Source organism: Anas acuta, chromosome 4, assembly GCF_963932015.1.
Source record: "Anas acuta chromosome 4, bAnaAcu1.1, whole genome shotgun sequence".
Taxonomy (NCBI): domain Eukaryota; kingdom Metazoa; phylum Chordata; class Aves; order Anseriformes; family Anatidae; genus Anas; species Anas acuta.
This window is the reverse complement of record NC_088982.1, coordinates 29,824,016-29,846,510: the sequence shown is the minus strand read 5'-3', so window position 1 is coordinate 29,846,510 and position 22,495 is coordinate 29,824,016. Positions and strand designations below refer to the sequence as shown.

Here is a 22,495-nt window from a genome sequence, read left to right as displayed (position 1 = left end):
CTTCAGCCATATATGATGGTTGTTACTGTGAAAGGAAATAAATTTAGTTTGTGAGTCACATTGTTTTAGAGCCTAAGCTTATGTGCTTAAAAGCAATTACTGCATTTGCACCAAAGAACACTGTTAGGCTTCAGATTCCCATCTGTGAGGTCAAAATATTGATCTGAAATTGATACTGATCTGATACTGGTATTTGTTGCATGAAGAACCACCTCCTATTGAGCTTTATGTGATGGCTCTAGTTTTCATATTACAAGAGAGACTGAACACTTCTCTTTCTCTATGCACTAGCTCAATCACATCTTGTTTGAAGAAACACTTCCTTTTCTTTGTTTTTAACCTGTCACCTGCAAAGTTCATCTTATACCTTCTGGGCAAGATGTACAGTCTATAGTTTCATAGTTATGTGGGCACAGGTCCTGCACTCCCATGGATTGTGGGTCACTCATAGTTCTTGGAGCTCTGCACATTTACCCTGGACTCAGACATAAATGCAGTAAGGCATTCCCAAGGTCCAGCATCAACTCTCTTCTCTTGGACCCCAGAGCCCAAACCCAGTCACACCTTTACCAGAGGAACCAAAGGGCTCAGGATGTGCTGCAGAGCCAGTGTGTTTTCTTCTGGAATCCATCATTTGTTCCTCCTCATGGAGCTCTGGTCTGATGACATTTTGTGAATCCGAGTTAAGCCTTTTATTATACAAAAAATTGTTAATTTGTTGGAAGCAAGAAGGTTAGATCAAACACTTGAAGAAACATTACCTACAATACATTTTAGAACAAAACAAAATAAATAGATGGACTCACCAGCCAAATTCTCACACGAAAAGAAATAGCTTTGAGTAGTTATAGAAATGAGGAAAGAAGAATCAAAATGTATTAAATCAGGAGGGAAAAAGATAGCATTCTAGCTAAATTTTGAGCCTCTGAGTATGTGAGACCTAGAAAACCTATAAAACCTCTCAATATATTAACCTAGAGCATTGTGAATGGCTCCCCCAAATGATAGCATCAAAACTGGTGTTCATGAATTTGATTTGGCTCTGTGTTTGTTTGTTTGTTTTGTTTTGTTTTGTTTTGTTTTGTTTTTTTCCATAAGGCATTAATGTGCAGTCAGTATTCTGGCCTCAGGCTGACTGCAACTCAGGATATTTTTTATTCAAGTGCTGCCTCAGAAAGGAGAAATCTTTCCCAGCTCACTGATTTAAGAACAACCAGATAAACTATAATATAAGTACATGTGTGTGGCACTGATAAACTTAATGATTTGCAGTTGTCATCTGGCGCAGCAGCTCCTTTTTTCTAGTCTGATCCTTCTACTGACTAACATATATCAGAGCCTGTAAAACCTTTAAAGATTTTGTTGAAAGGATGCTTTAGCAGTAGGAAATTAACACTTTTGTACTTTTTTACGGAATGCTTCCTCCTGGAGTAAAATAGGCTTTCTTCTGTCTTGTATTCAAGTAGCGTCTGAATATTTGTTTCAACACTGTAGAGAAAGGTAAGAAGAAAAGGAGACTGATAAATTAATTCACAAATTACACTTTCCTAACTGTCCTGTACTTTAGCATAATTCTGTAATTGCCTGCTGAATAGGAGAAGCATAGGAGCAGAAAAATACAGCAAAAATAAATATCAATGGTTGGGCATTATGAACACATAGATTCGTTTTGTAAAGAAAAATTTTAAATGACAAGTAGAAGGAATTTTTCAAAGGCACTTATATGGCTTTCTCACTTGGCAGTGAGGTCTGCTTCGGATCCATCTTGCTACCTGAGTGTCCCTGCAAGGGAAGGGCTCGTAAGTGTTTGTACACGGACACCAGAGCTCACAGCCCACTCGTGCCAAGTCTGACCCGTGAAAAGAGAAAAGGAATGGAGGTTGGTATACAAAGGATCTCTCCAGCTGGACCTGGTAAGGCATGTAATTGTCAAAATTGTTCTCATACTGACAAAACTTGATAGATTAATCACCTCTGATCCTTGTCCTAAACAGATAAATATTTAGAATGTAAAGCTTTGTTTTCAAGTACTTGGAACCTGATAAAACCAGTCTGTGGTATTAAATCTGTATTAATGCCTTTGTAAATATCATTTTCATTGCTTTGAAACATGTCTACAGATGCTTCTTTCATTTGTACAATCCTCTTTTTATATGGCATAATTGTTATGGTGGGAAAACGAACACAAAACAAACTGCCTTCCATTAATGTTAAGAAAAACAAAGGAATGCTACATAGAGAAAGACCTTACCTGCATCAGAGTGAGGTCAGACAAATAGAAAATACTGCCTAGCAATTATTTTCTACCATGAGTAGACTGTTTCTTTAAATGTTCACTAGGTTTTTGTTCAGAGTAAGTACTGAGGATAGGTAGCTTTCTCATTGAGCGTAGGCTGTTGAAACTGAAAATCAGGTCAGTGTTTTTGTCACTGCCTACGTGTATGAACACACAGATCGGTTTTAACAGGTAGGTCACTGGGTATTTTGGAAAACTACTCTGGCTTTAGTCATAAGGGTTTGAAGGATTTGCTCACTTTCAGACACAGCTTGTGATACCAGGGAAACAGTCAGGGCAGCAGCAATGCCATTCATGATTAGATAAGGGTCAAGAATATCTTCTGCTAGTGCTTCTGTGTTATTTGTACTTCATAGCCATAAGCAGAGCTTTCTTTAAATGCATAGAAGAGGACAGTTTATTTTCAGAAAAAGCACGTCTTTCATCTTACCTGGATTTTAAGGTCACTGCAAAGTGAGACAAAAAAAGTCCTATCAAAAGCTAACAGTAATCACTGCTGAAGACTGCTGTACTTTGAGTATACACTAACAAACTTGAAGAGTGATGATAGTCTAGCAGACAGACAAATGTGCGCCCTAAATATGTATCTTACAGTTCATAAACAGTAAAGAAGGAAAGAATGCAGTGCAAAGAGTTAAAGCAAAAAGAAAGAAAAGAAAATGCTCCTATTTCTTAGAAGTAAGGTTTGACTTCCTATCATCTGCCTACGTTTTTCTTTCTCTTTCTTATTCAATATTTCCTGGAAGGAAACTCTCCCTGGCACCACCAGATTCCTTTATGTTGCCAAGAGTCCTGTGGTAATAAGCCACTTGAAGTAAGATGAAACAAATAAAAAAGTATCTTAGAGGGCAGAAGTTTGAGCAGAAGCCCAAAGGCCAGGCACCCCTCAGGTCTATTACAGCAAGCATCCTAAAATCAATCCCAGTTCTCCAAGCGTCCACATACGTGTGCTTTTCCCAGTATGAAATCCTAGCTACTGCCGAGCATTACCACTTTCTCCTCCACTGAAAAGGTGTAAGCACACAAATGCTTTCCCTGCTGCATCAAAATGCAGTAGAAATGTTCACAACAGTATTATTAATTGCAGAAACGCTGGACTTGCATCTCCTGCTGAGCTAACACAGCCTTCTAATAATATTCATCCCATCAGAGGAATATGAACGGGCTGTAAGAGCCAAAAGTGTACCTCAGAAGGCAGAGGGGTGCCAGAAGTGTGATATTTTTCTTTCTTAATCCTGGGATTAAGATTAATTCCTCTCACCATCTTCACACCCATGTCTTGATCTCACTTTCATAGCAAAAAAAAAAACAAAAACAAAAACAAAAAAAAATGTCAAGAAATAACAGATATGAATCCAAGAAACAAAAATACACTTATTTTCCTAAATATTGGTGTCTAACCATGTAGCAAAGAAAGATGAAATTGTATCCATGCCCCTGGCTCCCTCCTTGGTGACATACTTTTGCAATAAGAAGGTAAACAAAGGTGATAGAAATATTTCCAGAGGAACTCCCTAATTGTAAATAGAAGCGTTGAGTATGTCAGACTTTTACAATCATACTGACATTTCAGTTTTAGCATGGGTGGTTGAATTCTGATTCCCTTGTTTGCTTGTAATATTGAAAAAAAAAGTGACCTCAAAAAATAAAAAGGAGGGAAAGAATTGTCAGTGGTTTTGAAGTTATTGTGATTTCTGTGGTAGAATGAAACACACATCTTTAATTTTCAAAAAGCAAGCTAAGAAGATGGGCTTATTCAGTTGTTGCATGTATGTGCCATGGAGTTTTCATTATTTGAGAAAATGCTTGTAAGAAAAAGCTGGAAATCATCAGTCTCAGCAGCTCAGTGCAAGCGGTGCTTCAGTGCTTAAAAACTGATTTTGGCATTTTGGCATATTGTGTTAGCTGAGTCTGAAAAGTTACTTTGCTCTCCTTTTTCCACTGCCTTCTCCAAAAGCTGAAAGCTCCTTGGAGGAAGAGCAATTAACTGGGTCCAAATGTGCTTTCAAAACAAGCTACTTGTCTAATGAAATTTTACTTCCACAAATTTTGGTTTGTATCTATGAAAAACAGTGATCTGCAAAGGAAGAACACATTGGATTTTTCAGTTTCTCCATCCTCTGGTAGAGAATAGGTGAAATTACTAGACTGATACTGGAGATGCCAGTGTGCCGTTTAGAGAGGAAAGTCTTTCTTCTTATATTCTCTAGAGTCTTGACTGAGTCAATAGAGATAGAGGCAAGTGGGATCTAGTCAACCTGGTATACCTTTCTTTCCAAAAAAATTGATCATGTTCCTCATGAATGAGATAGTTGGACCCATTAGAGGTTGATAATTGGTTAAAATGGATGATATTTGTTCAAAACAAAACAAAACAATAACAACAAAACCATATCTACAGTGAAATCTGTCTGCAGAAAGTTGTAGAAAGATGTCACAATGATGCCTGTTAATGAAAGGGTGATGTAACAGCATCAGTAAGTATCAGTACATCTAGTTATACCTATAACTAACAGCATATGTACAGAAGGAGTTGTCATTTTGTGATTGCCCCTGAGGAAATGGATCTGGGTGTCACAGGTTTGGTGCTCCTAGACAACTGTGTACAATGTATGGCAGTCAGAAAGGCATCTAGAGTTCTAGGAGGCATTTAGAAAGGGATTATGAAGAAAAAACAATGAGAAAATATGAGAACATCTTGTGTGTCGTGTTGAAGGCAACTAGATGTGTGTAGTTCTACAACACATGATAAAACCATGAAAAAATCATTGTCACAGGATGGTGAGAAGGCAAGAAGAGCGATGGGTTTGAAGAAAACATGTCATAAGCACTATAGATATGCAGTTGCAATAATACAGTGTTTGGACTTGAACTTTAGCTAGGTGTTCAGTCAGATGAAAGGGAAACAGCTTATTCCTTTTGTAATTCAAAATTGTAATTCCCAAATTACACTCAGATTCTCAGACTACATTATAGATTCTTCCCCTCATACTGTCTTCCTCTCTAGAGATCCATAGAAATGGTGAAAGAAGGCATCTGTACACTGACTACCACTAACACTTACTATTAAAAATAAATGTATTTAATATTGAAAGGAAATGTTTGCTGTGGTTTTCAACAACAAACATCTCAGGCTTGATTTTACAGGTGGCAAAGTTCTTGTTTCACTTTTGCACACAGAAATAAAATGTCCATTTCCTGACTCAGAAACATCCATGGAAGTCTGACTCCAAGAGGGTCCATTTCCTGTGGAGTCAGTCCTAATATCCTCATATAAACAAAAATAAATGCAAAGCTGGGAACAAGTCTGCAGTGCCAAGCCGGCACTATGTGTAAATTTCCTGGGATTTTCCCATGTTAAGTGATAACAACTTAAAAAATGCAATAGTTTCCAGAATGGGGAGCAATCCATAAAACAAAAGAAAGCAAAACATGGACAAAGCATCTGTCACCTGATACATGACCAGGATGTTTGTATTAGTCAATATACAGCACAGACAGAAAAGGGGAGACCAGCAAGCCAATGTTTGTATTTTCAATTCTTTTAAGGAAGACTTTAGAGTGCTTGTTCAGGGACTTTCCAGTGTTTCTTTCAATGACTTCCTCTGTGGTTTGCAACACTTATATATTAGAGAGAAATACACTTTCAATATTTTAAGAAAGCATGTATGAAACAAAGCACATGAAACATATGAAGCTTGAGGGAACACATTACAGTTCACAATGGAGTTTTTCCAGCAACCAGCCATGGGAGAGAGAGTTTGAAGATAAGGGAAGTGATGTGAGGTTGCTGCTGGGTTGTTTGGTTGTTGTTATTGTCATATTTCCCCTAACTTGAAATTGTTGCTGTAAGAAGGAAGAGAAAGTGGTTTTGAAGAATGGTGAAGGGACCATGAAAACAGCTGAGGGCAGAAAATATACATAAGTACCTCTGTTGCATTTAATTGTGAGGACGGCAGGAGAGAAACAAAGGAGAGTGATGAATGAAGATGGTTGTTATAAAGGGAATGGCCTTCTGGCAGGGCTGCAGAATACAATTGAGATGCAAAATGAGTGGCCAAGGGTAGCAGAAGCTTCTGCAGGATTGCAGAAAGGTGAAGACGGACAACAATGTAGAGTTAACTACAATGAAATCTCAGGGTTCTTTCAGAGGTGGCACAAATGTCCGGAGTCTTCCTCAGCTCACTGGTGTATTACACAGATCCATCTGCAAACACACACACACGTGCATACACACATTAAATAGTCTACGTGTGTTCAAAGGATGCTGTTTTCTCCTGTTTCTGCATGACATGACAACTGGAGAGCACACTGTTCAGAGGTCAAGTGGCTGAACACCTCAACCTGATGCCAAACTCATGTGGGTTGTGTAGAGAACAGAAACTGATCTCACTGATCAGCGTCTTCAAGAAGAAGCAAGACAAAGACTGTTCTCTGGCTTTCTAATCACAAAGTTACCTGGCCAAAATTCTTTTGAGGTTTTAAAAATATGCAGATCACAGGTAAAGGTGAAGTACCTTCAGAAAGAATGTACGCCGGGTCTGATGGATACGGATTCACCTGAGTTTCAACTGGTTTTGTGCCAGTGATAAAGAAGGAATCCAACTTATTTTTGCCATATCCTCTGGAAATGCTGTTTACTTGGGGCTACTGTGTAGTCAGTCTCTTGATATTCTGTTTTATCTTATGAAGGTTTCATTTTTTTATAGCAATGCTTGTATTTGCAACAGGAAGAAGTACATGCAGACTGGCATATTAGGTCTATCCTTCCTACATGGGCTTAAGGCCCTGTTCCAAATCCAGCAGGACAAGGTCTTAAATCTGATAGATTTAGAGTTTCCAAAACATTCAATAGCTCTCTTGCAATCTTCTTTTCCTCCTGTCTGGTATCTCATTTTCCTCTTCCAACCTAGACAATTCTATGATACTGATTCTGTGGTATAAAGCCCTTCAAATCCTAACCATTTTCCTCTCTTGAGAGAAGAAGCAGGCCCTTTCAGCCTTTCGTTCAGCCTTTGCTTATGTAATGGGCAAACAGGTGGGCAAATTGGTCAAGAATTTGCTTTGCACAGGCATAAATTGGGATGGCAACCCCATGTTGCTGTGGCACAAGGACTGCTGGTTTTTCTGCACAAAGTGCCTTTCACTCTGGGAAGTGATCCTGAAGAAAACAAAACAAAACAAGACAACAAACAAACAAACAAATAAAATTAAAGAAGAAAAAAAAATAAGCCATGTTATGTTTTCATATCAGCTAAGCTGATCTGGTTACTCCAGAAGAGCACATACAAAATGCCCTTTGGGTCAGTGCTGCTGTCCATCCAGCCCAGCAGCCCGTGTCCAACAGCAGCAACAGGGAGTTGCTACCCACCGTACCATGCCAGGTTCTAGGGAAGTGAGAAGTGTGTCTCTGCGTATTCCTTTTAGTGTCTGAATCTGTCTGCCTCCTCCCAGAAGGTCTATACAATACAATTATATACTGTGTAAAGAAATACTCTTCTCACCTATTTTACACTGACCTGCAAGTTTCATCAAGTAACATTGAAGAGTTAATGTCATCAGTTGTCTATGTCATTTCTTAAATCTTGCTCAAATTCTCCTCAATGTTCTCCTTTCCTAAGTGCAAGACATTTTCAGTCTTTCCCTCTTTTCAAAGAGGCAGGCGTAGCACACTCGGTGCTCTCCGTTCCAGCAGTTGGAGTAGCAAGCTGTTGTTACACCAGGGCAAATGCTTGATATCTGGGTGCCCAGAGTACAGACCCCAAAGTTTTGACAGACAAATAGTGGCCTTTTGATGCAGTCAGGATTTACAGCTCTGGGGCTGATCCAGGCACAGGCAGCATTCAGGCATTTGAGGGTAAAGTTCTTGTATAGCAAGGAACCTAAATTAGGAGCCTTGCCCCACAGCCCAGCAGTCCCCAAAGCCAGAAGAGAGGTGGGTGAGTGTTTTACCCTACCCTCTTCCCAGAGCTAGGAGTTCTCTATTGCATTCAGTAATGTCACATTACTGAAACAGAGTGACTTAACTACCAGGGGCCCCAAATTGGCATTTCAGATCCAGAAATCAGACCAGGATGGCAAAACTGGAGCAAATTGTTTCCAAATAAAGTGAATGAAAATGGAAAATAACAAAGAGATAACAAATAGATTCTTTTTTTTTTGTAGAAAGCATTTATTAAAATATTGTCAGGAATAATGACATTCTCACAAGCAAATTCTGTCTATATAAGCCACAATTTTTTCCATTTGATGAATAACTTAATAATTAGACATAGAACCAAGTCCTTACACAGTGTAACAGGTCTGTGAACATTTCTTTAAAAATTATTATTAAGAATGGAAAATACAGTAGAAATTAAATAAATGGTCATCGTTTTCTATCTTGTGTAGAAGCTACTAAATAAATATATTTATAAATACCACAGAAATCACATTAAATAAACACCAAAGCCATTCTCTTACAGATTCTGCAGGCTAGATTTTTTGAAGTCATGAAGTCAGAGCTCACAGTGAAGCCACGGGCTGACTGTGACTAAGGAAACTGCTGTTGACACAACATACTAGAGCACTCCAGGGGAGCAGGAGGATTTACCGGTTTGCTGTTGTAATAGCAAAATAGTAGGGCTTCGTACAAGCAAGCTGTGCTGTACGTGCATTGCACTTAACTGGCCGTGTTTGACTGAAGTGACTTCCAAGGGATCTTCATTTCCTTGAGCAAGCCACTTCTCCTGTCCAGTGCCTTCAGTTTCAATGGGCAGTGTGCCCCACGGACAGCGCTGACCATTTTGAAAGGCTTTCTTAAATAGATGCAGTTAAATAAATAAATAAATAAATAGACACGGTGATCTACGGTGAAGATAAGAACACCGATGCCAGAGGAGGAAGGTGGCACGCCTCCTGAGGGCGGGATGAGATGGTGCTCTCCTCGGGTGTTTCTCTCAGCAGAGGAGCGGGAGCGGTTCTGAGATTTTCTCTGTCTGTATTTTTCTTACAGCGGTGAATCAGAATTGAACTGAGCCCTGTTAAGAGATGAGGGAAAAGGGTGGTTTAAAAGGTGGTTCAGAGAACAATTATCATTACTTAGCATTGCATGAACAGTTAAGGAGTGAGTGCTCTGCTTTCAACTCTGTCTGCTGTCACAAGGCACAGAGGCAATAAAGGCGATGTTTCAAAAGCAATCACTGGAGTGCCAGTGTTTGCATAGCTGGTGCCCAGCTAGGAAACTTCTGCATCAGGAGTTTCTGCATTCACTCATATCAAAGAATTCATTAACTTCCAACTATGGATTATTGACATAGGATACTGCAAGTAAGGGGCAGATGGGTTGTACTAAAGCCCCGTTTTTCAGGGGCTGTTCATTTCCCTGCAGACAGAGTTGCCAGTACGTAACGGTTTAGTAGTGGCATAGCAGCTTGAGCAAGGACCCTGCAGCAGAGCCCGCAAAAGAGCTCGTTTCTATAACTAAGCAACAAGTATCCTTGTTCTTTAAATCTGAGTAAGAGCAAGTGGAAACTATCCCTATGAAACCCTACAGGTTGGCTATCTGGGGAGGCTTACAACTTAACTGCCCAAACTGCGAGTAAACAGGACTTACTTGGCCAGAATTGCCTTTACGATCCGCTGTACCCAGGGAGCAGTGGGGTCCAAGCACACCTCTCTGTTGTCCTTCAGAGTAGCTCTGCAAAAAGGAAAGAAAAATAAAGTCAGGAAACTAGTACGTGGGTTTGTTTTATGCACAGAGTGTGATACTGCATTTTCAGAGTCTGTGTGCCTGCACTCAGATGGCTCATACATTCCCATTAATTTTCCTCAATATTTATAGGTACTTGTTTGGAGTTTGTTTGCATTAGTAAAGATTCTCAAACAAGCACTGAAACCTCCTGTGCATAAAGGAGTTTCAGCAGTATACAGATTGCAACATCTTATTCCCTCCTCCATGCTGTCCCAAACCCAGTTAGTTTCAGGGGGTCCCTAAATCTGCTTACAGGAACGTATTTTGTCTCTCTGAGATGGTCACAGGACTGTTTTACTGGGAGTTTTGCCTGCTAAGTAAATGCAGGATTCAAAGTAAATTAGTCCCTCGTGCATTAAGCACTGGCCAGTCCTTGCAATTCATGTTCTACCTCCGTAGAACAAATACTTGGTCTCTCCCATGACAGATAAATACCCGTCAGCTCAGGAGCATACAGGGTCAGGGAGACTACACAGAAAGTCTGCAGCCACAGCACAGTGCAGAGGGCAGGTACAGAAGAGAGGCTCTTGCAGAAGCACTTACATGATTTCAACGTTCTTGCAGTGGGGGCCACTCTGCGTCAGCTTCACATCTTGAATAGATTTAGGGTGGATGAACTTCGAGTGAGTGCTTATGCACTGGCACCGGAGCTCGTTTCCCATCCTTACCAGGCTCCTGCCTATAAACAGAAAAGGAAGATTGCACTTTGAGAGGCAGTCTTATCATCGCTGTATTGACATAAAGCATGGCTGCTCCATCTTAACAACATTCTAGATTAGAGTCCTGCATTTGGCCAAGCTGACTAAATCTTCACAATGTAAAAACCAGTTGCTTATTTTTTTTAGAGTATCCGATACCTGAGCACATTTAAAATTAAATTAGCATGGCACTTTAAAATAAAACCACACATTTTGTTGTTACTTGCACTGACAACACTGTTGATTCCATCATTTCACTATCTGGATTGACAGACTGGCAACTGTCTAGAAGATAGAGCCCTGCATTTTTTCCCTAGCTTGAGACTTGTCTTTGCTGCATGTTTTCATTTTTCTCCATTGCCAGCTGTATACTGCTTGCCTGAGGCAGCATGGGCAAGAAGTAACAAACATGAGCTGATAAGCTGGAAAATACTGTCCTTCATATGGGAAGGCAGAGGAACATTCAAACACTTTCAAGAAGATCCTGTCTCTAGCCAAATGCACTTGAAATATAGAAGCATAGCAGATTTCAGTAATCCTTAAAATTTTTCCCACAAGATGTCAGTAACTCTTCAGTACAAGAGCTACACAGTACATTTCTGACTGAGTAGAAGCGGCTGAAAATATTTCAGAAGAAACCAACTTGCTGAAACAAGCATAAAGCTACCTTTCTGCAAGGACACGCGTCTCGGCAGATGCCAAGGCAGTGCTGCAGGCAGGTGGGTCTCGGCAGGGATTCGCTTACCTTGGGACAGAGCCACGGAAATCAAGAGAAGAGCCAGGACAACCCCAAGTTTGCCGTTCATGATTAGAGAGGAGTTTTTAGCTTGGCTGTTGAGCTCAGGTTCTGTGGAGCTGTGACCTCTCCTGTCAGAGGATTGCTGATGTCTGATCTGGGCGATCCATCGTGCTTTTATACAGTTTTCTGCCCAACTTGTGTGCTCTGCTAGCTTGTAGATTGCGTTAGAGGAATTTCCCAGATGCAGTAAAAATGAGTCACATGACGAGTGGAGTTGTGAAACTCCTTCCTAGATGACGATGAATTATTCTGCTGCAAATAGATAATAATGCATTCATTTATTAAAATATGCATTCGTTTATTAAAATATGCATTCATTTATTAAAATATGTAAATAATATCTCTGCAGTCAGTTTCTTTTTTTTTTTTTTAATTTATTTATTGTTTCATAATATAACTTTCTGATGCTTTCAATTACTTTTATGTTATAACTGTATTTTTTTCTTCATGGTAATAACTGTTTTTGTGGGGATGTTTGAGATATTTAATTTCTTCTCTCTCTTGCTGGTGATAACTTCTACTTATCTGATTTTACACAATTGGTATGGAAATCAGATAGTGCTGAAATCAGTGAAAAGCTTTTCCACTGCATTCAAAATTTTACCTCTGCACTATTTTGCTTTTTAATGAATTTAATTTTTTGTTTGTTTGTTTGTTTTTTCTGTTGAAGTGGTATCTTACAAAATAAATTCATCTCCAATACTTTCTGCTTAGTAAAGGAATTGAGGGTGTAGTATTCAAAGCTTCCCAGGAGATGTAAATATTTGATTCTATGCAACCTTGAAAATCATTCCGCAATTTTCTTGTAACACATGTTAATGAATGAGGAAGCTTTGTATGCAAACACAGTGACATGACTTGCCGAACACAATTACTTTTGTTTGCTTTATAAATGTTGGCATTGTTAATAACTCGTTTCTGTTTCAGTTACGGTAATCCCAGGTCTTAACACAGGGAAATAACAATAAATATTACGGTACTGCTGTAGACAAGCTTGTTAAAGAACCTCGTTGCATGAATGCTGAGTATTTATTTACTGTGGCTGGTAGAAATAATAGCCATTTCAATGGAAAACTTGGGCTCAAATGGTGATCTATCACATAAAATAAGATATGTTTTTTAATCCACCTGGCGTGCATGTGATTAGGTGAAGACATTCTGTTCTGATGCTGTAGAAAAGTTTTTCTTTTGACTACAAAGACCTTTGCTGCTCGTCATCTCCAACCTCAAAGCTTCATGTTTCTGTGATCTGAGGATTTATAGAGATATTTCTCCCTAGCTTTGAGGAGTTTGTAAAAACTCAACTTATCTTTAGCATGTAAAGTGTTGTAATTTATTTATAAGAACAACTGAATAGTTTGTTTACAATTCTTATATTTTACTACTTACCATTAGTCATTAACTCCCTTGATAAAGAAACACTGTGATAAAAATTCATCTGTTTCCTATCACTATATCAGCTGGTCCAAGAAAAGATAAAGCAAAGTTTGACTCTCCTACCACTTTCTGAGTACTGAGTCAACAAAAGATACCACTTCTGGCTCCAAATGGTGTTTCTCCTTGACTGTATGTCTAGCTTACAGAGCTTTCCTGAAAAATACCTGTAGTTCTCTTACGGCATGGAAAAGGAGGAGATTTTAACAGATATTTAACTGAAGCTTGTTTTTTGTGTATGTTTCATTTAAATTAACAGTGTGGTTTAACTGGGATCACATTGTAGATGTCAAACTTCTAGCCAGCTTACTTTGAACAAGATTTGGCTGATTCTTTTCCTTTGGGATCTCTTTCTGTATTTCTGTCTCTCTACATATACATGCATACACACACAGGGTAATTAAAATCTGATTAAGGATCCCACTTTTCTTTGTAACTATTTACAGCTTTATTATCTAATTGTGGCATGTGCTAAAATGTCATTAATATTTGAGGCAAAAAAGAAAAAAAAGAAAAATCCCCTTTGAGTCCCCTAGTATTATCACTGACTTCTTGCCCTCCTTAGCACTAGACTAAGCTATTTCCTGAGTGTGGCAGTAACAGAACCGCAAAAAATCCCCAGGACAAAAGTGAAGCCAAGAGCCTGCTCCACCTATATGATTAACCCTGCCCCTGAGCTAAGAGTAAGTATCAGTTTAAAAGAGCAGGATATTTGTAATGAAATACAAGTCCACTATGTTTTCTGAGAGCTAAAGCATTGCCTCTACCTACACTTTTTCTCCGATATGACACAGTTTCACCAGGACCATGTAAGGAGCGGCATAAAAAGGTTGAGACATGAAATCAAGCCCAAAGGCTAGGCACTCCTAACCTGTGTTCCTGGGAGTGCCACGCTTCACTCAAGTTCTCCCTAGATCCCTTCAACACTTTGCCCAGTATCTGATCCCAGCCCCTGCCTGTGGGAACTCCAAGCCCATTATCTGATTTTGGCAGCATGTGTTTTCCCACTACGATCCAGATGACTTGTGCAAATGGAATTGCCTTCCCTTTTGAAGGGTAACGTCATTAATGGAGCTGATACTGCCCCGAGCAGAGACCTTCCATGCTTAACCATGTTAAAAGCATGCTGCTGTAACAAAGAAAGCAAAAGTTATGCAATAATCCAGTTGCTGAAAGACAGCTGAAAAGGGAAGCAAATACTTCCCTTGCTTGTGCTTTAAGGCAGGGTATAGGATGTGTTCTCCGTGCTACAGGATGGAAGACACTATTTCTTCTTTTCAATGACTCATTGCATTGTGTAATGAAAACACAAGTCAAAAGGGATTTTTTTTGGATCTTGGCTGGCATCATTTAGAGTCTTTTTTATGTAGCAAGAGACACCCAAACACAAGGGACATGGTGGAGGGGATTCAGGCATATTCTGGTGACCAAGACCATCGAGAGGGGTGGGAGAGAGGTAGGCTCTAGTACTGTTGCTGATTTGAGTTGCCAAGTCCCAGGTGAATGCTTTAACCTCTGCATTCATGAAGTTACTGTCTCCAATAAAACTAGGAATCTGTCTTTTCTAGACAAATTCAAAACTCTCACTTGAAAGGTTGTAAATGCCAGACCGCAAAGGCACAGGAGCCAAAGGTTTCCCTGGAATTGAGCTCAGCCAACGCAAGGTGAGCTCTACCAACTACTGTTTCCTGTGTGCCCTCTCTACCAGCCTACTCCCTTTTTCCTCCCAAGAGAAAAAATATCAGACTCTTCTGAAGTCACCTCCTTTTTCCTGCCAATGGCTTAGCATTTGCTTGTCATTCCACTTCAACTGTGGAGCACGGAAGGGACTAATACTGGGGGTTGGGAAATAATCATTTCTGCTGCTGAAAAACTGGGCACGTTGTGCAAACTCTTGTGGAAGTTAACAGTGAGGCAACATGTCAGGAACAGATATGTAGAGAGCTGACTGTCTGCTGAGCATCTGTTTTTTGACTTGTTGTGTGAGGAAGTGATGGCAAGGAAAGAATAAGAGCTTAGGTCAACTGTGGTTTTTGTTTTTTTGTTATTAGCTTTTTTTCCACTTAGGTGTCTAAGTATAGATGATTATGTACCCAGATCACCACAAGCATTGGACTTTCCTAAATCCCTCTGAAATCATAAAATAGCAGGACAGCTTTTTAATTGATTTGCCTTTTAATTTGTACATTTAGAAATACAATAGTACAAGTATATATTTAAGTGTCTGTTACAGCTCTGCTTGCAAACAGTCAATTCTTTGTTGTAGTTGTCATTTAAAAGATTGTTGTGGGCTAAATGCAATATTTCATTTGATCCAGTTCAATATGAAGTCACTGACTACCAAATATCTAGTAATACTAGTACGTGATACATTAGTGTCATAATATTAAGGCACAATATTAACCAATCTTCATATTAAAATATATATTTGATCTACTTGATATTAACAGAAGAGATTATAAGTCCTACTAGAGAATTCGCAGGGAGAAGCAGCTAAAGTTTTAACTGCTAGATGAAGGCTACATTTATTCCTTTAGTTGCATTTCCCTTTCGTGACTGTGGCAGGAAACATTTTCTTCCTGTCCAGCAGACTGTGGAAGTAAGATATGGAAGCAATGGGAAGAAACATATGAGATGTTTGAGGAAGTCATCCTGGGAATTTCTGATTAAATTAGAAGTGGTTAGTAGACCATTTACATCGTGCATTCACCTCTGGTTCTTCAAAGGTCACTTGCTGTTAATTTACTGGCTGCTTAAGCTACAGCCAGTGTAGCTTTGCAGATGTCAGCATGAATGTTTCCTGGCAGTGTGGTCGGAGCAGCCCACTTTAGCCTGAGCCTCACCAAACAGCTTGCAGACAGGTCGGAGTGCTGAGCTTCGTCACGCTCTAGCCGCACAGCCCTTTGTCCTCCATCTCGCTGCATCTGTCAGCATCTTCCGATCTATAAGTGGAAACTAGAGCACAATAAATATCACTTCAGAAATAACAGGTAATTTAGTATCACTAATTTTAGCTTCTTCCTTCCAAAAGCCATTAGTTCATAGTCATTAGGCTACCCTGAGGCTGACAGCAGCTTAGAAGTGCTCATGAGACATCACGAAGCATCTCATAGAACATAGTTTGGTTGCTAGTTTTCTGGCAGCAGCAGCGAATCCATGCCTATCCATTCCTTGCCAGGAGTGCTGCAACACCCAGTCAAATATTGTTCAGATAAGTCACTTCTAAAGACACTTCATTTCATTAGTCACTCACATTTTAATCAGTCTTCCTCCTTTCAGTGAATGGCATCTCTCAGACACCCAAATCTCCTCTTAAAAAGATCATTTTAAAGATATGCTGCCAAGAAACTGTTTTCTGTACACACAGAAAGTGAAATCAGCTTTGGCCCGTGTACTACACATTACAAAGCTGTTTTAAGGCTCTCTGCCTCTTTCTCAAGGATGTTTTTTTGATGGAGAAATAGGTATGGATTCACTTCTGTCACATTCACCCAGGGGTAGCTCACTTTTTAAAGGAAAAAAAAAATCACCTTGCTTGCTTCTTCAGTAGCAGGCATTCAGTCATCTTGGTTGCACTGCTTTAAACCTTTCCCATCTTCTTGAAGATGGGAGACCAGAGGTGCAGCATGAGGGTAAATTTACACAGTGGCAACACACATTTCAGTAGTTACTCCTTTATTCATACTGTAGTAGCTCCTAACATTATATTTGTGTTGGTTGATGCTTTTTTTTTTTAAATTATTATTATTATTTACTTTGCTTCTTAGGTTCTATTCACTGCTGAGCCATGACCTGCCATTCCTATCACGCAGCTTCATATAATCCCGTGATCTCCCTCATATGCTAATATCCAGCCAAGAACACCTCATTTTTATAGAAGCTTGGGAATTTTCCCTTTTGGTGTGAACCATTTTTGCTACATCCTGCAGTTAACTTCATCTGGTAGTTTATTGCCTACTCTAGGAGTCTTCTTATGTATTTCAGTAGTTCTTCATAGTTGATCTTGGTCTTTCCTATCCTTCAATTAGTAGCATGAGAATACCACAGCTCATGGAGAATTACCTTCCCAGACCACTTGTGGCTACGCAAACCCAAACAGAACCCCATACAAGCTGGTGTAGGAGTCTCCAAGCCATGTCCTTTCATCACAAAAAAATGATCTTCCAAATTTTGTCTTTCATTTCTCTGTAACCATCTGTTAACTACCCCATCCAAGACTTCTTAGCCCTGATGTCTTATCTCTAATGCTTGTTGAGGGCTGTGAAACCCTTTTAGGAAGACAGTTGGGCTAGACATAGGGGAACTTCCATATCTGTAAGCTACTTGTCATCGTCTAAGATCTCAAAGAAATGCATGAAAGAAAATTTCCTTCAACAAAACCTTGTAGACTTGTCCTTAGTATGTTTATTCATGTTTTATTTATATGTTTACCCATTTTATCCTTTATACTTCTACTTTCAGTAGGGCCATGTAAAGCTAACTCATTTCCTCTTGATCATTCTCGTCCCTACAACACTGAAAAACTTGTTAAGCTTGAATTGCTCTATCTATTGCAGATGCAGTTTTAGAAACACAGCAAATGAAATAAGTGGAATTAGCAACAGTCTCAGAAAAAACATAGTAACAGAAAAGGAATTCTGTTGTGACATTCTGTGATTCTTCTGAAAAACTCATTCATTTCATTTTGCATCCTTAAAAAATTTCATGATATCTTTTTTTGACTTCTTTTATACTTATGAGCCCATATTGTCCCTGTAATTAGAGGAAGTATGAAGTGAAGTGAATGATTCATTTAAAATAAAATAAATCACCAGCTACAAAGAAAGCAACAGGTAAGAATTCATGCTCATTTTTACAAGTAAATAATGAGCAATTTTTACTGCAAAAAACAATTGAAATATGTGCAAATTGTGTTTACACAAGTACTGCTCCAATAAAATCTACTCCCATGTGTATGTCCAAACTGAGTGAAATAGGGACCTGCCTGTCCCCAGTTATACCTGGAAGAGGTAGTTAACTTAAAAATGCCACCTGTAGATCTATATTCCCAAAAGAGGAAATTAATCTTTGATTTTTATAAGTGTCAAAACACTAGAATTGAGGCATCTTTTAACAGACATTTAGGTGCATCATGAAGACAGCCTATTGGCTGGCTTAATGCACAGGGACTATATCAGAGCTACAGGAAGCTATTTTAATCCCATCACTGATCCTCACTCATTTAAAATTGTTGATTTTGAGACAATTGTTGGAAAGAATTAACAGTGCCTGAAGAGGATGAGTATGTTTCATTCCAAGAGATTTAAGTCTGCTTTTTTAAAGTAGCTTTTAACCGAAGTTGTTCTAGTAAAGAAAACAACTTTGTTGGCTCAAATCACCTTTGTGGTGAGCCAGACCCAGGGAGCAGTGGCTTCCAGACATGCTCATCATCACCTTTCAGCATTGCTCTGCCAAGAAAGGAACAATGCAGTTCAGGCAACGGGGATCTCCCAGCTCTCCCAAAATGATTAAATTTATCTTGGCTATTTGGCAATTAACTGTCTGGAGGACTTGGTACAAACATCTGTTTGTTAAAGTTCTTGGATATTTTCCAACTAGTAGTCGGAGAACAATGGAAAAATAGTTTTCCTATACTTTTTCTATACTAAAGTCTTTTTCTTTTTTTTTTTTTTAATAATAAATTATGTCTGTATAGAAGCTTATGATGCAGGTTTTTTTTTTTTTTTTTTTTTTTTTTTAAGCATTAGCAAGATTTTTTTTTTTAATTGGGTTTCTCATCTCTATCTGGTCATACTTTAACATCTTTCAGGAACTTCTTCACCTTGGCAAAGTGTTCATCTGTCCATTTTAATGAAATGAAATTTCACTTCAGTTATCAATTACTGGTGAGGAGGACACACAATACTGCAGAGAGGGTACATTCACTCATAGACTATTTTCTGGTGAAATTGTAATGAAAACCATATAACCTGAAAGTCCCCTTCTGCTCGTGTGTATGCATTGATTCAATTAATGCAAATAGTTTTTGATGTCAATTTATAGGAAGCTCATCATGTCTTTGACTTGGTACTCGCGTGGATTTTTCAATTTAAATTCCATGCAAAACAAAGTACTCAGTAAGCAATTTTCAGAATAATGAACAAGATGGGCCATTTCCAACTTTTGCCACATGCAGACCAGATTAGTGGAAGTACTTCAAATTCCCGTCAACAGGATCAAGACTTTGTCTTTTATTCTTCATCATCAGAACTGTTAATCATGCCATGAACGTGTTATGGTGGTCTAATTTTCTCCTCTGATATTGGTCTTCATTAGAATACTAGCATAAAGAAACTCTGACAGTGTTTTCTGACGTGGCTTATACCACTGTTTGGAAATTAGTTCATTACTTTCCATTGAAAACCTTTTACGTTATACTTACCATCTAGAAGGCTTTGCAGGGGATGTAAAATTCCACTCCAAGTAAGTAAGTAGGGTGCGAAACACTAAGTCACTTCCTCCTGTAGAAAGCAGGGTGCTGTGGTGCAAAGCTACTTATATGATTTCCACCTTTTTGCAGTGAGGTCCTCTTCAGCTTAGTTTCACATGCTGAATTGCCTTGGGAGGGATGAAATTGGAATGAGTGCTCATGCACGAGCACTGGAAGCCATTTTCCTCTGTTTTTGCCAGGGCCTTACCTGTAAATATGTAAGTAAATAAAAACTATATCTACTTAAATGAACCATCTCATTCATTGATCTTATGAAGCAAACAGTACTGTTTCCCCATCAGCCCGGTTCATGTTATTTATAAGCATGATGATTTGCTAAGGATTTGCAGATTACAATTTACCTGTGTCTACACAACAGCAGCAGTGCCACTTCAGAGCTGTTGGGAGGCAGATTCATTTAACGCTGATCATGCACCTCTCTAAAACTTATGTTTTCATAGGTGCAGAATCTGGCCAGGAGCAAATGCACTAAGTTACAGCACTTGAACAAACTAGATGAACATCATTAAGTATGCCCACATATTCATTACTACTTTCTGCCATGATCATCTACCCATTGTTTGTTCTCTGCTCCAGAATGCATGAATCTTAGGTCAAGGAAACACCTTCATTATCCTCCCAACCAAGAATAAAAACACATATAGGAGAAAGTTGTGCAGAAAAGACATGCATGGGCATGTTTAGAAAAAAGATCCTGTCTTAATCACACATAGCTTAAAATCTAGGGTTTGACATACTGAAAACATGACATACAAATAGCTAGTTTCCTGGCAGAGGCACATTCTACCCCAGCATCTATGCAGATACAAATGATAGTTTTTGCTGCTGAAAGAATATTTATTATTTATTATCCATTACTACTCACAAGTTTTCTTCTCAAAAAGTTTTCTTCTTTTCTTGCTGCTCTTCTATTTCCTGTCTGACGCGCAGAAAAGACCCCACAATCATAGGGTTGTAAAGCAGATATACTTTATTGCGGTGTACCGGGCGCACTGGGAATAGCTTCCCTCAAAAAGTGCACACCTGCCCGGTCATCTCTCACAACTTTATACATGAATACTGTTACATATTACGTGAGCTCTAATACATATTCAATATTTTCCCGAAAAGGCAGACCTCTTCCAAGTACTCATTTCCATACTCCCTGCCCTTAGCTCCTCCCAGTTGCGCCTGCGCAGTGTAGCCTGGTGGTCATGGGCAGGGGTCTTTCAGAATGAAGGCAATGAGGAAGAGGAGGTTAAACTTTTTACCTTTCTGGGCTTTGACCTGCTGTTGGACAGTATTTAGAAGTTTTTTTGTTTATCTTTGCCTTGTTTCCTGCCAACAAGTTGTTCATCCTTCCCTAATGAGTTATTCGTCCTTCCCTCATCCGTTGGCCTTGAGCGATATCTTCTTTTTTACATCTGCTTCTCATAAGGTTCTCATCTACCTCCCTATAATTACGATATTTTTAGGTTCTCATCCACATCCCTGATAATTAGGGTATTTTACCATATATATAGCTAAATACTAATTCGGATAAGTTTTAGCATCTTCCCCATCTCAGTCAGGCTTTTTGGAAAGGTATGCTCCCACCAGCCTAAGTGGTTAACATGTGCTGTGGGTTCTGTACATGCATATTTCCTAATACCCAAAAGCATCATGAAATAAATCCAGATTTTGGTGCCAGTAGCACTTCAGAATTTGATAACTTACTTCTGCTGCTGTGCGTTAATTATTTTTGTTACATTTTGATCATTATCTACCTCATTCTGTTTGAACTTCATAAAATATTAGTTTTAATTAGCAAGATTGTGCTTGCATTTTCATATCCCTGCCCCGCCTCCCCAACCCAAAATAAAGTAGCTTCTGACCCTCTCTGCACCTAGGATTTCTGTAGAGCTCTCTGCATTGAGTTTAAATGCCTTGCACAAGAGCTTGCACCCAACATAGTTGAGGTTTCATCCCAAATGTTGTGAATTATCTCTTGATACAGCTCTAATATTGTTATTTAGCCAGGGTGTTACAAAGGCAAGACATAACTAGTTCCTATCTTTATGTGAAAGGTTTTCAGCTGGGCTAAAGAGATTTAGACACTTTGTTCTGGACTGAAAAGCTTCTCTGTGCATTGAGCAGGAAAAGATGAGCAGCTTAAAATGACTGAAGAATTATCACCTAAGGCACTTAAGCTCTTACGAATATGTCATTTGTTCTGAGTATGAAAGAGATTTATCTGACACTAAGAGCTGTAATAACACCTGATTCAAATAAGCACTTAGCAAATCACCTGTTTTTCTAACACCACATAGCTGGTATAATAATATGTGTTTAAAGGAGGAAAAACACATCAGAAGTGAAATCTCTTGCGTATTGACTGTGTATTGTTTGCTCACTGGGATACTGATATGCTTTTTTTGGGGGGGGAGGGAGGTAGGGAGGGCAAGGAGGAAATGGCGGTCTAGAGGAAAATAACCAGATAAAAACTGATCTGATAAAATATATCATCTATTTGAAGTAAATTTTTCATTATTATTTTTTTTTTTTTAATTAATTAACAACTTGGGTTTTGGAAAAGAAGGCACGGACTACGTGAAAGACCTAATACTGTGTGGGGAGCAGGTTATAGTTTTTCCTGGACATACATGATGCCTAGCTTTTGCTCACTGAGGAGCAGAACAACACTTGGGATATATTAGCTCAGACTGTTAACTAGTTCACATGAACCTAGCTCAGGTATGTCAGCATGTGCTGCTCTGATTGTAGTGGGGAGATATCAGATTGCTTAGCCTGCTCTATTTATGAAGTGTGCTTGTAAATATCCCCAGCTATTTATAACGTAGTGATGAGGAGAGAATCAGTTCAGCTAGACCTGATGGTCAAACGAATACCACGCTGTCAAAGTATACTCTGCATTCTGGAGTTGGTATGTAAAGCTGTTTGGTTTCTGGAGTCCCACATCACAACAGAAAAATGTAGACCAGTTAACTAACTCTGGTTTTGATGACTCCATGGGAGTAAAGAACAGGCTGGAAGAAGGATTGTTCCCAGACCAGGTCTGATGATCGGC

General features: G+C 39.1%; 1 protein-coding gene and 2 long non-coding RNA genes across 3 annotated transcripts in view; 1 reads left to right on the top strand and 2 right to left on the bottom strand.

The window, feature by feature from the left end:
* Positions 1-1,346: 1,346 nt before the first annotated feature.
* The window catches only part of LOC137855827 (uncharacterized), a 38,193-nt gene continuing 17,044 nt past the window's right edge, over positions 1,347-22,495 (top strand). The window contains exons 1-2 of the long non-coding RNA XR_011095973.1: positions 1,347-1,500; positions 1,744-1,913. This is a non-coding gene — a long non-coding RNA (uncharacterized lncRNA). The remainder of the gene's footprint in view (positions 1,501-1,743; positions 1,914-22,495) is intronic.
* LOC137855826 (interleukin-8) lies at positions 8,445-11,629 on the bottom strand. Its single transcript, XM_068680435.1, has 4 exons — positions 11,472-11,629; positions 10,572-10,707; positions 9,891-9,974; positions 8,445-9,315 (listed from the first exon to the last, which is right to left on the bottom strand). Exons 1-4 carry the CDS (start codon positions 11,530-11,532, stop codon positions 9,285-9,287), a joined length of 312 nt encoding a protein of 103 aa, XP_068536536.1. The 5' UTR covers positions 11,533-11,629; the 3' UTR covers positions 8,445-9,284.
* LOC137855829 (uncharacterized) lies at positions 15,298-22,106 on the bottom strand. Its single transcript, XR_011095978.1, has 3 exons — positions 20,315-22,106; positions 19,381-19,636; positions 15,298-15,914 (listed from the first exon to the last, which is right to left on the bottom strand). It is a non-coding gene; the product is annotated as an uncharacterized lncRNA (long non-coding RNA).

Bases quoted from the DNA above. Each gene is read 5' to 3' on its own strand.
- LOC137855826 (XM_068680435.1), bottom strand. From the start codon at position 11,532: ATGAACGGCAAACTTGGGGTTGTCCTGGCTCTTCTCTTGATTTCCGTG. The intron at 10,708-11,471 runs GTAAGCGAATCC...TTCTGTTTATAG, and splicing joins TTCCGTGGCTCTGTCCCAAG to GCAGGAGCCTGGTAAGGATG. The intron at 9,316-9,890 runs GTAAGTCCTGTT...ATCTCTTAACAG, and splicing joins GTAAAGGCAATTCTGGCCAA to GGCTCAGTTCAATTCTGATT.